The following is a 14719-nucleotide window of genomic DNA, read 5'->3' as shown; positions in this document are numbered from 1 at the left end:
ATAGACCAATCAATCAGTTTACTGATATTTATCTATTTTACACCTCGTTTTTTACACCTTTAGATGATATTGAATTGCATAATTGCTAATAAATATAGCCTTTTTTTTTGGGTTGATTTAGCCATTTATCAGATTTTTTTTCTTTTTCAACTTCATAGTTGTTTGCTTTTCACATATGGTGCTTTCTTTTTCTAAGCAATGCGCTCTTTCTCCAAACTGCTTTCGCCTTGACTGTGCCATGCAAGATTGCTTATCATGCCTTAATTAAACCTTTTCACATTTTTCAACATGCAGCTACACAAGTCAGTGTATTTTGATGGTATTTTATGCGATAGACCAACAAAAAGCAGTGAAAAAAAAAGCATGTCCACAGATGGAAATCTTTACTCCGAGACTCTTTACCTAATTAGCAAAAAGAGTTTACCTGTGTTTGACTCGATGAAACAATGTTGCAATTACCATTGCAGCTTGCACCAAGCCACATAGGGGGGCAGAGCAAACATGTGGAAGAAGTTGCTTTGGTTAAATGGGACCAGAAATGTACTTTTTGACTTAAATGAAAATTGCTGTTTGTGATGAATAACTAGCTTTAGTTATTGCCATGAGTACGCCAACATAGTGGCAGCATCAGGCTTTATTTTATGGCAGTTTTTTTATGGTGTTGTGGGGCTTTATTTATAGAGTCAGAGAAGGGGGGACTAAATGCATCCAACATACCAAGGTTGAGATCTGAACCTCAGCGGATGCTTTTCTTCTGCTCAGATAAGATGGTCATAGCACATGGGAGATGGATGGAGTTAAACGGTGGACAATACTGGCCTGAAAGCTCCCAGAGCAGTGGTCTCAAATCCTCTGGGAGCTTTTTGATGTGCCCCTTGCCCTACACACCTGAATCACATGTTTAAATTATATTAACAGCATGCAGCCAGGCTCTACAGAGCTCTGCCAGTGAGCAAATAGGTGTGTTGAAGCAGAGGTGCATCTAAAAGCTGCAGGACACTGGAGTTTGAGGCCACTGTCTTAGAGACTGCAAAAGACTTGAAAATGTGTCAGAGGTTTACCTTCCATCAGAACAACAACCCTAAACATACAGCCAGAGCTATAATTGAAAGGTTAGGATTGGAAGATATTCCTATAAAAGCTCTCGGAAGTCTTGACTTAGGGAGGCTAAATTTTCCCACCAAACATTTCAGTTTTATTTGTAAACCATTTTGAAAACCATGCATCACCGTGCTTCCGCCTCAGTTTTGCGATACAACATGTTGGTCTATCAAGTCAAATTGCAATAAAATTGCAATAAGGTTTTTGGTTTTAACATGAGAAAATGTGGAAGGGTTCAGGCTCTGCTGCTAAGCCATTCCACCAGACTACAAGCATTTGGAAGCAGCGAATTTCTCCCTCACAGGAGCACAGTGGAAAGCACGAACTAGCAGCTGAGCTTTATTCGCTTTGACTTAACATGTAAAATTCACACGAGGCATTTCCTTCGCCTTCATTTTGCGCCTTTCACAGCACAAATCTGATTAGATTTATTTAACAACTAGCAGAGGGTTGGCGGTTAGACGCGTCTGTACCTGAATGAAAGCAGTTAAGTGTGTTGCACAGGTAAAATGAATGGTAATGAAAAGGAAGACTAGATTGATTGCATGCTGGAGTCTGCAGACAGAGAGGAAGAGAGCACCCCGGGGTGGATGGGGAGATGTCAGCTCTGATGTATGTTTGTCGTCTCCAACATCCTGCAGGTACAGCTATCTGGGATGTAACACATCCAAACTGTTTCCATATCCGCTTTCTGCTGCTTGCATATATTGCCGAAGCCTTTAGCAAAGGAGATGTAGGTGCGGGTCCTGATTTTTGCAGTGAATAGCCAGGTTCTCACACAGGCTTAAAAAGTCTGGAGTTTTCTCTAGCGTTTTACACGTTTGGATAAACTCGGAAAATTTGTGTTTCTAGGCCCTTGTTAAGTTTTCCAGATTGTTAAAAATGACTTTCTACAAGTAAATTGTTCAAAAGTGTGACCCTTCTTTAAAAGAATTATACATATTGGATGTATAAAAGCCGTATTTGCTGTGATTCATTCTGATTGGATTGCCCTCAAGATCATGAGTTGACCATCTCCATATCTTCATAACCAAAATGAGTAGTTATGGTGTTATACCCGGTTTAATCATCCTTGATCCCTGTCATAACACAGGGGCATAACTGCACTGGCAGAAAGTGTTGGTCTATGAGGAAGGCTATTTTGGAGACGCAATGATCACCTTTGAGATGTGGTCTACTGATTCAGATTTTAGTTATTGGTTTATTTTTCCCCTGAGAACCAATAACACAGAAAATGGAAAGGATGTGCTGAGGATTCTTTGATGGAAGAACTAGTTTTTAAATCAAGTGAAAATGAGGTATGACTGTTGCTGTTTAATCATCAAAGCACACCTCCCTAACCTTAATCTGATATTTATTAAACTTAGTAAAATGCATCAGAGTACAGGCTGCTGTTTGGTGCATTTATTGGCTGAAAATTTAGGTAGTTCTTAGTTACGATGCATTTAGAAATGGGGAAAAAAGTCAAAATTTTTTTTCATCACCTATTAGATAAAAAAAATTTTTTTTGATCACCTATTAGAGTCATTTAAAGGAAAAAACGGTTTATTGGTGCAAACCAGCTGGTAGCATCATTGCCATAATTCCTGATTTAAATCTATGAACCCAATTATCTCAAGACTAATGAGATGAATCAATTATTAGAAAATACCTCGAGACATTATTGCATTTATACAGTCATCATAATAAAAACCAGCTTGAGATAATTGTATTTTTTTTCCTGAGATGAGATGATAAAACTAAATTTGAGATTAAAAGATGATTATTGACCTAATGACATAAAGTTATTTTCACAACAAAAACAAGCTTGAGGTTTCATTCTCTCCAGATAACATGACAGTAAAAGTGTAATGGTGACACACAATCAGGAGCAGGGGATAATATGAAAGTGTTGTGGCAACAAAGAGAGCTAAAGATCTAGTTTTTTTTTTAGGTAAGACAACCTAAAAAAAAAAATCAAGCTCAAACTTGTTTGTCTTCAGCATTTGGTTTTTGAGTTGCTGAATGGAAACCCAATGACAAATGTGCTTCAAGACAGGCTATCAGGTGATAAAATGGAGTTTATGGAAGTTTTGGAGCTTTTAATGAAACTAAACTCCTGCAACTTTTTATTTAAAAAAACTAAATCACGTCTGAGGTGTGATCAAACACGTAAAACATGGACAACACACTGGATGCGATCGTTTAAATTTCAATTATGGCAATTAAGGCAGCACGATATTAGGAAAAGTTGTGATATGCGTTAATATTAGTAAATGTTGCGTCAGTGATATAGCCTGTGATAAACAGAAGAATTGTGCTACTAATGTCTTTCTGCCTTAGGATCGTAACAAACATACACCCCGGATAATAAGTAGTCCATTCAGACTCTAAAACGATGATGAGGTTTCATCTGTGCGACTTGTGACGTTTTAACAACTTAGCTATAGTTTCTTCTTATATATTTTTTTTATAGAAGAGATTTACACGGACTCATCTTTGCATTCAACCCTGACATGTGCCGGTCCTCTCTCCTTTTTCTCGGTGACTTTGGCTTCGCTTGCTTTGGGCTGCTGGTGATTTAACTCTTAACTCTGTTGATCCTCTTTTTCTCTGCTCCTTTCCCCCCCCCCCCCCCCCCCCCCCACCATTTCCCCTTCCTTTCCCATCTCTCTAAACGCACATACACACATGCACACACACTGAACCGTGCGTCGCAACATGTCAATTGGTTGACCAAAGCTGGAAATGCATGTGTGGCCATGCCTCACAAAATAGGCCGCATCATCGAGGGGAGCCCGGCGGACCGCTGCGGGAAGCTGAAGGTCGGCGACCGCATCCTGGCCGTGAACGGGAACTCCATCACCAACAAGTCCCACTCCGACATTGTCAACCTCATCAAGGAGGCCGGGAACACCGTGACGCTACGGATCATTCCTGGAGATGGTGAGTGGAGGCGGCCAGCTGGCTGCTTCAAAAGGCTCCCCCCCCCCCCCCCCCCCTTTCTTTTTAAGAAATGTAGCCATAAAAGATCTTTGGTGCTGTCTCCAGATTCTGTTTCAAAAAGTTTGCATCACTCCCCCCATCAATTACCACTAATGCTTAGAAGTGCGTGAAGCACTCACAATGTATTTGTTTGCACAGTTGACTGTTGGGCATCCCTGTCCAACTGAGCTCTCTTCTTTAAAAGGCGTGAAGATTTAGTAAGCCGAACCAAACAGGCTGTAAATCGAGCTGTTTTAGCTTCATTATTAGAGGTTTAACACGTTAATAGAATCTTATAAAGACCTTTAAAATGAGGTTAGATTAGAGAAGCTCTTTCCTAGTTGCACATTGAGGAGTTCTAACGCTTCCCTGCGTCTCGTATAGAGCTGCAGTTTCCTTTCCGTTTCAAAGTAAGCGAAGCGCCCCTGCAGTGTTGACTGAACAACTTCTTTTTGGGTTATTTGGGAGTTTTCCCAGCTGCTGCAGTTTTGCCTCTGGCATGCCCTTGCTTTCAGAGCATGCAAAAGTAATTTAGTTGTCTCTTTGTTTGTTTGTGTGCTAGAGAGAAACAGGATGAACTCAAATTTGCTCTCTGTGTGTGTGTGTGTGTGTGTGTGTGTGTGTGTCATTTTGACCTTAAATAAAGACTCTGTGGATGCTATATGCTGCTTTTCGCTTAAGAATCACTGCGGTTTCCTCACCAGTGCTTATTAATAGTTTGTGCGACGCTCCGCTTCGACCCGCACACCGGTAGAGATTTGAGCTATTTGTCCGCATCGTTGATTTCCAGCTCACTTCACATGAATGAAGAAGGGGGGCATGGGGGGGTTCCTCTTCAGTTTCCGTCCAGAGCGGTTGACGAGAGCCAAGATTGCTCTGCCAAAAAGACGCGCAGGGCTTTTCGAGAAAGAGCTAGGGAGAAATAACTAGATGTGCTTTACAGGAAAGCTCCTGGTTGTGTTTATGAGCATGTGTCAACCAGACTGGGTCTGACATGTGAGGCATGTGAGTGTTTGGGGATGATTGCGGCTTGTTTTTAATGGTGCGCTTTCCCTCTGCTTCTGTTTACAAATGGTTGCCTGCTTCTGTCGATCTGAAACATTTCTGACGATACACACACAAGAAGAAACGCTTCTATGGTTCAGCTCTCGTTGCCCCGGCGTGGACGCAGGGATGGAGTTTTGCTTCGAAGCTGCACAGTGACACTGAGACCTGGAACAGGAGACTTTCATGAACGGCATTACTGCTTCCCCTGTGTGCGATAGGAGGCACATACACCTGAGATAGGAAGGGTTTTGTCCTGGAGGGCATACATATGCCTCCCAAAAGTATTCATACCCTTTGAACCTTTCCTAGATTGTAAAACCAAATGTTTTTTGGGGGCGTTACAGAACAGTGGAGGTGTATTAGTGTGAAGGGGAAGGAAAAGGATTGCCTTACAGCATTTTTACTAATAAAAAGCTGAAACGTGTTGCCTGCAATTAACACTTGTTAGCTGATGATTTGTAGAGCAACCTTTTAATTTTCTCTACAGTAGCGAGTCTTTTAGGGTACGTCTTTACCAGCTCTGCACACCTACATCTAAACAAGCCATCATTAAACATTACATTTCAAGCCTTGCCATTTCTTGCAGCAAACGCCACGATTCAGTCGGATACAGAGACTCGTCCTGCCTGATCTTAGTACCCATCAGGTAGCTGAAGGGTTGACGCAAAAAGGATCCAGAGGGAGTCGAGGAGAGACGAATGCGGCAAAGTGAAACTGACCGTGGGAGAAATGACCAGAGGCACATTTATAGAGTACTAAGTGAGGCGCGTGAGTCAAACCTAGAAACCTTTCTTTATGCAGCAGAAAGGTTTCAGTTTTATTCTAACGAAACAACAAACCAATTGCGTGACTGAGGCGCCGGAACAACCGGGAGCTCTTTGTGTCAGACGATCGGCTCCGGCCCGAAATGAGATGCGCGTCTTTCATGCGGAAACAAAAAGTGACAAGTGCTTTGATACAATGACTGACGGCGCGGGCCGCTTTTTTCACGCCGGTCTCCTGGATGTTTTCTAAGTGTTTGAGGAGGCTGGAGGTGGAGCCGCAGGGCTTTCTGTGGGTCAGCTAATGTTTGCTGCCGACAGCTGCTGGATGACCCCGAGTGAGCGAACCGAGGAAAGGAAAAATGTTTCCAGTGAAAAATTGATTTCATCCATCACAGTCTCCTGGAACACCAGATAGGCTTCTATTATGCAAATATTGTAAATTATGGATTTATGCTAAATCAGGGAAAAAGGCAACCGTATGAAGAAGGTTTTTTGCTCCCTGAAGAGAGAGAGAGAGGGGTTCGTGGAGAGTTTTAAACATACAGAGTGCGTGTGCAGGCTGCTGGGTATGCTCAGGACGTAACGCAGTTATCTGACTTGGGTGGGCCGGAGAAAAGCCACCGGGGCTGCGGGCCCAGAAGGCCAGGGGTGAGAACCACTGCTTTGATCCATCAATCAGCTCATACGTCCCTTTGTCCATCCATCCATACATACGTCCCTAAGTCAGTCTGGCCGCCCATTCTCCTCCCTCTCTCCATTTGTCCCTCCCTTTATCGTTCTATCTCTCCATCCATCCATCTCTTCCTCCCTCACTCCCTCCAGCATCACCTCCAACCATTTAGTTTGTGGCTTTTGTAGTTTTTTTATTTAAAGCCTGGCCTCAACAGAAATAGCTTTGGTAAACTCTTAGTGAAACGTATTTAAAATTTAAAAATGGACGGAGAACTCTGCTAATCCGGAAAAACATGGGGTTTAAAATTAAACTTCTAAAGGATCCCTTTATTGCTAAAAAGGGAACTACTTTTAGTTCCCTTTTTGTAGTGTGGATGTCTCAGAAATGTTTTTATTTTATTTTATCTGCTTGTCCAGCTCATGCGGTTGCACCATCTTCCCCTTATTCGTGGGCAGATTAATGGATAGAAATGTCAAAAATAACGAGTTCTTCTGCTATTTTGCCCACAGAGTCATCCAATGCATCTTTGTTGACCAATGCAGAGAAGATCGCCACCATAACCACCACTCACACGCCTCAGCAACAGGCCGCACCTGAGGCCAGGTGAGCAGCCCTCTGCAAAACCAACTTTGAGTTGACTGGAGAGACGCTCCTAATTTTCACAACGGAGCAGATTTAAAGCAAGTCCTTTGTTTAATTTAATTTTTCAACTATAATAAGATTTATTTTTCATTTTCAGGACCAACACCAAACCAAAACAGGAGTCGTATGAGTTCAAAGCCCCTCAGAACCCTCCTCCCCAGCCCTCCATCCAACCAGACTCTGTTCAGGTGAGTAAAAACACACCAGTCACTCACCTGTCCATTCATCCATGTCATGCCTCCATCAAGCACTTCTAAGCACTTCTAACCACATCCCCATTGTCTCCTCACCCGTCCATCGAGCTGTTAGAGCATCCAAACACACATCCAAGCTCCGACACTCGCCCACCTTCCCAAGGACGAACGCTGTGCGTTTGTATTTATTTATCTCCCGGTGATCGGCGGCCGCCGTCGGCTGAGTCTGTGCGTCAAGGAAAGCCTGTTTGCTTTCAAAGTGCCCCCTCAGTCCGTTGTGTTCAGCGCTGAATTAATCTGGTGTTGTGGAGATGGCTCTCCTAGATAACATTGATCCCTCTGCAGAGGAGATTAGGAGGGCATGAAGACAAAGCTGCCTGTCCTTGTGCTGCCCAGTCTGTCTCTCCATTGCCTGGAGCCCAAAGCATCAATAATTCAGCATCCTTACACCTGAGCATATGCAAGCACACACACAAAGAAAATGTGGCCCAGACGCTAAATAGGCGTGCCTTTCCTGGAAGTCCCGTCTGTCCCCTGCTCCGGGAATAGAAAACGGTTCCAAAAGCACATATGACCTTGATACTGACGCGTCTGTCTCTGTCCGTCTCCCTTCTCTGTGTCCACCTGCGTCTGTCCCCGTCAAGGACTCGGAGTTCTACTCGGTGGACCTGGAGCGAGACAACAAAGGCTTCGGCTTCAGCCTGCGGGGAGGGAGAGAGTACAACATGGACCTGTACGTGCTGAGGCTCGCTGAAGAAGGAGCTGCAGTTCGCAACGGCAAAATGAGGGTATGGACGTTCACAAATCAGCAGACATGTCCAGATAAAGACTTTTCTTCCAAGATGTCGCTTGGAGTCATCATCGCAATAAAGAACATTCAGGTTTATAAAAGTCTATAGGATGTAGATGTGGTCCTTATTACCATAGTTACTGCATCCCACCTGCCTCACTCAGCAGTGACGTTGGGTTAGGACGCTGCAGCATCCGTTCACAAGATGAAGTAAGCTAATGTGATGTTTGGATAATATTTTCCTCTGAAACTCTCATAGCTCAATCGTTTAGTTCCAAAGAATAGTTCTGACTCAATAAATACCGTTACAATAAAGTCGGATCTCTGTTCCCTCGCTGATGATGTTTACATGCAGAGCAGTTTGCTGAAGTCTTGGGCTAACATTAGCACAATTTTCTCTCAGCTTTCACATGACTCATTATTTGTGCTCTGATACATTTGAGGAAAATGTTCTCCTGCTTCATTAACTTGCCGCTTTGCTTGGAACATGACATAAATGCGACGACTACTGTTTGGGCTTCTCTTTAAACGAGACTGCTGTCTGGATATTTAAAGCTGCAGCTGTTGACATAGTCTCTATTTCACTTTATGCATCATAATGGTTAAAAAGACGCTAGAGTCAGAATGGAAAACCCTGATTTGTTACTTTTACTAAAATTGGCTGTGTGGCTAACTAATGCAATGAGCCTAAAGTAAAGGCCAGGTGAAACTACACACACAGGTAGGTTAGGGCATTGGTATAGAGCATCAATGGGGACATGCCTACTAAATAGATATTTGAGAACACCAAAGATTTCCTATATATCCATTTTTATTTATTTGTTTGTGAGCAAAATCCAGCATGAAATAGTTTTTCTTAGTTGGAACGAAAACAGAAAGAAAAGACATTTTCAGGCCCTGATTAAAGATGAGCGCCATTTAGAGTTTTAGTGCTTCTTCTTCCACCTCCTATAAATCTCGTCTCCTATGATTTGTGGAGATATCTTATGAACAGCGAGTCAGGACCCGTCTCTCAGTGAAGAAGCAGACAATAAAATCTATCCTGTAAATTATGAACTGAATTGTGTTTATGCCCTATTCTAAAAAGGACTTATCCGCAGTCGGTGCGCTTTGTCATCAGTGGTTGTATTCAGCCGTGCAGCAGCGATGGCACAAATCCATTTTACCTTTAGCTTCTGAAACGTTTATTCTTCATGTTCGCTTTCAGTCCAAAACCTCAAGTTTAGTTTCACGCTACAGCGCTGCATGTATCTGCTCAGCCTTTACCTCGATCTTTTCTAAATTCCGCCACAGCTTTTTGAGTTTGTATTTAGCGGTCTTTAAAAACATCTTTGGAGAAATGAGATAAGACTTTATTCATCCCCCAAGAGGGAAATGAAATTGTCACAGCAGCAGAATGAGTAAAAGGTGCATATGTTGGGAGATAATTCAAAGGAAATTATTAATATTAAGACCTAGTGGAATAAAAAAAAATTAACGCTATTATGTAAAGTAGTTCAAACAAAACATGAACAATATGTACGGAGAACAAAGAGCTGAAAATGAGGCAAAATATATGTATTGGTGGTATTATACATTTAGTGGTTTTTATTGTAGAGTCTTACTGCTGATTGGAGGAAGGACCCCCCCCCCCCCCCCCCCCCCCAGCAGAACCCAGCGTAGCACAGAGAGGCTACCATGGTGTCGTAGAACATGCTCAGCAGAGCCATCCACACTTTAAAGGGCCTGAGTCCCCTCAGAAGGGGGAGGCGATTCCGTCCCCTCTGGTACAGGGAGTTGATGTGTGCCGACCAGTCCAGCCTACTTCTGAGGTGAAAGCACTGGGGAAGGAGAGAAACATGACTGTACTCCCAGGATGGTGTTGGTGTGGAAAAGCCAGTTGAGGCATGTCCTCCAACCCTACCTATGGGCTTTATGCAAACTGTAGGGGATCCAGTTTTGAGCTCGTCTTCATAAGCTCGACTCGGCTGAAACGGTTTGGCTCCTTCTGCAACCAGGCAGAAGGTCTTCTACGGTGCAGGTACCTTCTCCAAACTGAGGCTTGGTATACAGATCAGAATCAGAATTACTTTAATAATCCCAGAGGGAAATTGCTGTTTCAGTACAACCGCCATCACAGACATGTCCTGCGATACGTCACCAAGTTGGTCCGCACAGCCCTTTTAGCTGTCTGGAGCTGATACCGGTGGGAGCAGCCGCCTTACGAGCCTTGGTCTTTCTCGGCTCTCGTTTTTTCTCCTGGACTGGATGGGCGGAGAAGCGCGCAGCTGAAGAGGTCAGCAAACAGGAGGAGGAGGAGGAGGTGGTGTGTAGGAGCCGGTCAGTGTTTTGAGGTGAGGGGGGGAAGGAGGCAGGTGCAGAGTCTCTGTCCCCAGACTCAGGGCCCGTCCCCATGTCCTGACTGTGACTCGAGATGGTTTTTAGGCCTCTCCACACCTCTCTGCCGTCGTTTGGTCGGATGCACTCCCCCGTCTTGGTCCCGTGGCTGTCCTTGCCTCTCCTTTAGATCCAGGGTGAGCCAGGGCTTATGACTGGAGAGACACCGTACTCGCCTGTGTTCTTCACACAGAGGTTTTCTACAGTCTGCCACACATATGGTGATGTTGTCACTGTGCCCCCATGTGACCCACACGGCACATTCCGGTCCCTAGACTCAAAACAGTCCTTCGCCCATCAAGGGGGCAGTCTTGATCAGGTAGGTGCTTGATAACGGTGCCTACCCCTGACAGAATGAGTCCCCCTGTCAATTGGTTATAGTCTGGTTACCCGTGTGCCGCAGCTGCCATTATACCGGTGAATTACACAAAAGCAGCATGATAGACAATATGTAGACGATCTTTCTAATACTCTCCCTGTTGGTTTGAATGTGAAACAATGCTAGAGACGCAGAGGAAGATCCCGCTTAAACGGGGGAAGTTATTACATTTTGCTTCGCTCAGTCAGGAAGGGCACAGCCGATGTAATTGGAGCATCTGTACATGCATATCTGAATCCTGCGGTTTGCATGAGCGCAGTTTATTTAGAAGAATTATTAATAGCAGCGCCTCGGTGAGGCTGAGACGTGTCAGACAGAGCTCTACTCTCTGCCAAAGCAGTATTCCCCTGGCGCCAGACGGCTCTGACAGCTAACCTGAGGAAGGGTTTCAAGGAAGCCTAAAGTGTTTCTTCCTGCTTCCTGTTTTCCCTCGTGTCTATCTCTCTCAGCGTCACAGTAGCTGCCTTTTGATTTGCTCTCTGTAAAGCTGTTGAAGAAAAGCGGGGAGGGGGGGGGGGGGGAACCCTGCTGCAGTGCATTTTTATCAATCTGATTTTAAAATGTGACTCCTTGTCAACTTGTCCACCCTCCCCTTTTGTTTTTTCCGACGTCACGTCTCTGTCCTTCCTTCCCGTCATCTGTTTTCCCCTCTGCTGTCTCCTCTTGTTTTCCTGCCTCCCCTCCTCACCTGTCGCTCTTCCCTCCCTCCCTCCCTCCCTCCCTCCCCCTTTGGCCGTGCACCTTTCCCCCCCCCCAGGTCGGAGATGAGATCTTGGAGATCAACGGCGAGAGCACCAAAGGCATGAAGCACGCACGGGCCATCGAGCTCATCAAGAACGGAGGCCGACGCGTCCATCTGGTGCTCAAGAGGGGCGACGGTTCCGTGCCTGAATATGGTGGGTCAATCTACGAAAACATTCCCTTCTCCCCCATCTTCACCCCCTGAGCTGGACGGTGGCGGGGCCTGAAGGGGCAAAGAACTGAATCACACACCCGGGACCCTTCGCCCCTTCCTGGCGTAGCCACACCAGGGACGGGAAGGAGGGGGTATGCTTGGCTTTAAAGTGTTTCTGTGGTGAAGGTCACTCCTGTGCTTTTGGATTCTGGGGGGGGGGGGCTGAGAGATTGCCCCCGCGGGTGCTGTCGGCCCTCCTACTGTCGCCTGCTCTCAGTTTCCCTGTCGTCCCGCTCTCACTTTTCACCTCCTGGCCGCTCAGCCATAGCACTCTGTGGGGACTTTACAGAAAGGTGTCGGGCCTAATTCCAGTGCTACGTTTAAGAGAAAAAACTGTTTACAGGTTTGAATGACCAGAGTAGGAGAAAAAAGTTTTCTTTTCTTTTTTTTTTAGGAAGAAGTGACATATATTGCTTTAGCTCATTATTCCACACCAGTTCAGCATTAATAAGGAAAAACTTGATTCTTGGCTTCCCATAAAAGATGGGACGTCTCCCAGCTTTGGCTTCATTGTGACACAAACATATTTATGATATTTATTGGAGGTGAATGTAAGCTACTGAACTCCTAAAGGATGGAAGTGAGAACTGTATTAAAACCAAGCCTAATGCAGGCACAACCAATAAATTGAATCAGCATTGAAAAGTTTACTTATTTCAGTGATTTGGTTCAGAAGTGAAACTCATGCAGATTCATCGCACACAAAGTGATATATTTCAAGTCTTTATATCTGAGTAGGTGTTGAGCTTGCAGCCTTCAGTCTGTCTGCAGTGTGGGGTCTGCTCTCCCTCACCGTCTGCCTGACCCAAACACCACAGGTACTCTGTACAGACTATTGATCAGTGAGGCCATGGTCATTAAAGCAGGGATTGGTGCTTTTGTCAATGTGGGAAGGTGCCAAGTCCGTCTGGAAAGTGAAATCAGCATCTCCGTAAAGCTCGAAAAGGGAAGCAGGAAGTGGTCCAAAATGTCCTTAAAACCCGGGACCAAAATGAATAGATGAAATGGCTCCCTGAAGCATCACAAACTCTTAAAAACGTCACATTGGACATCAAGCAACTTGGATTATGTGTCAGTCCACTTCTCCGTTTTCTCTTTGAGTTCTACATGAACTGCAAAATTAGCTTTTTTTCTAAAAGGACTTGGACCACTCTATAACAGTCCTGTTTCTCATGCGCACCGCTAAGACACTTCTAAAGTTCTCTCAGTCCAGCTTTATGTCATATACGTCGCTATTCCCAAATAGAAATGAAACTCTCGCTGTCTAACACTAGATAGTCGCAGCCCATGTCTGGGATACATCTGTGTGTGCTGGCTCTTGAAGCTCCAACTCCAGCTATTGGGCTTTGCTTCACAGTCTTCCCAAGGCTGCAGTGTTTCCTTCCACTCAACTTTCTGTTGAATGTGCTCGGATACACCAGTCTGTGAACAGCTGTTTTAGCAGTGAGGCTATGCTGTGGCTATTTCTCCTTCAGGAAAGTGTTGACTGATTATGCAGACAACAGCACTCCCACAGCATACCATTCCTATAGAATATTGGTCTTATGTAATAATCAGACTTTCTGTTAACTGTACTCCATAAATACCAAAGTTTACAGAAATAAATACTTGGAATATATCACTCAGGTTTATTTTTAAATGTAGTTACTGAACTAACTTTACGCTTTGATAATATTCAAATTTATTGAGCTGCCGTTGTATTCCTTGTTTTCATGCCAAAAGTCTGCTAAACTGTGCTCGACATTCCTCACCCATCCTTGGACTTATTATTTTTTTCTGTTTATATGTCCTTAAAATGCTGTGAAGATCAAACCACCAAACTCCACACGTCCCCAAGCAAACAGCAAATGAGTCATTGCCCTTATATAAAGCTTTTGTACAGTGATGAAATGAATAGAGACATTTTTACAAGTATTTTTGTTCATTGTACAGAGCCATGAATCAAAGCCACATATAAATGGAGAAAAAAAAAAGTTTATTGCTGCATGAACTTGTCAAGAGTGTAAATCTGAAGTCTTTGCCCCCCTTATATTGTCGATTTTCCATAATATTTATGGAACGTTTTTTTTTTTGTTGTTGTTATTGTATAGACAAGTTTTGATTGACAGTCAAGAGTCATGAACATTTCTCATTGTCTTGCTTTTTTTCTTTTTCTTTTCAAGTGGAGAAGCATTTGCTTGTGTGAGTTTATTTGCGATTATCTGATCTGCACCGATGTGGCGTCATGTGAACTTTGTATATTTTTGACCATCGTTTGTATTTTTTTATTACGTCGACACGACCTTTTTGACAACTTTGCCGGTGTTTCTTCTTTTGATTTCTGGAATTTAATTTTTTTTTTCTTCTGCTGCTTCTTTGTCAATATGTCCAAGTGTGTGTGTGTCTGACTGTGTGTGTTTGTGATCGAGTGTGTGTTTGGGAGGTGGGGGGGTTGGGGGGGGTCACTGTTCTGTGTAACTGGTGGCTTTCACTGAAGGGTTTGGGCAACTTCCTGGACTGTCTCTTTGCTCTGAATGATCAAATAAACACTCTTTTTCCAATAAGAATCAACACAATCAGTAATTCTCCCTTGTCTTTCTTCCAGTTGGCTCCAAGCAATCTAAACTCCTGTGTTCTTTTTTTTTTTTTCTTCTGTTTCTGTGTATGCTCTCCTCTCTCTGTGTTGCGCTGGGCTCTTGTCTTCCTTCAGGGATGGCCGCTCCCCATCTCACCGCAGGTGTGAGAAATGACAAGATGGGGGAGGCCTCTGTCCTTCAAAATCAGACCACGGTTTGTAACTGTCCTCCTCCGTCATCTGGCGTTCCTTCCGTCTCTCTTCATCCTGATGTGTGTGC

General features: G+C 44.1%; 1 protein-coding gene across 1 annotated transcript in view; it reads left to right on the top strand.

Annotated features, from left to right (window-relative positions):
* magi1b (membrane associated guanylate kinase, WW and PDZ domain containing 1b) overlaps nt 1-14443 on the top strand; it is a 212018-nt gene extending 197575 nt beyond the window's left edge. Inside the window, exons 18-22 of the mRNA XM_036151669.1 lie at nt 3823-4026; nt 7059-7152; nt 7289-7379; nt 8030-8173; nt 11688-14443. Coding sequence (XP_036007562.1) covers nt 3823-4026; nt 7059-7152; nt 7289-7379; nt 8030-8173; nt 11688-11876 — 722 coding nt within the window. The 3' untranslated portion in view covers nt 11877-14443. The remainder of the gene's footprint in view (nt 1-3822; nt 4027-7058; nt 7153-7288; nt 7380-8029; nt 8174-11687) is intronic.
* The last annotated feature ends 276 nt before the right edge of the window (nt 14444-14719 follow it).

The sequence above is a fragment of the Fundulus heteroclitus genome, chromosome 20 (assembly GCF_011125445.2).
Source record: "Fundulus heteroclitus isolate FHET01 chromosome 20, MU-UCD_Fhet_4.1, whole genome shotgun sequence".
In the NCBI taxonomy this organism is placed as follows: domain Eukaryota; kingdom Metazoa; phylum Chordata; class Actinopteri; order Cyprinodontiformes; family Fundulidae; genus Fundulus; species Fundulus heteroclitus.
This window is presented reverse-complemented; position numbering and strand designations above follow the sequence as displayed.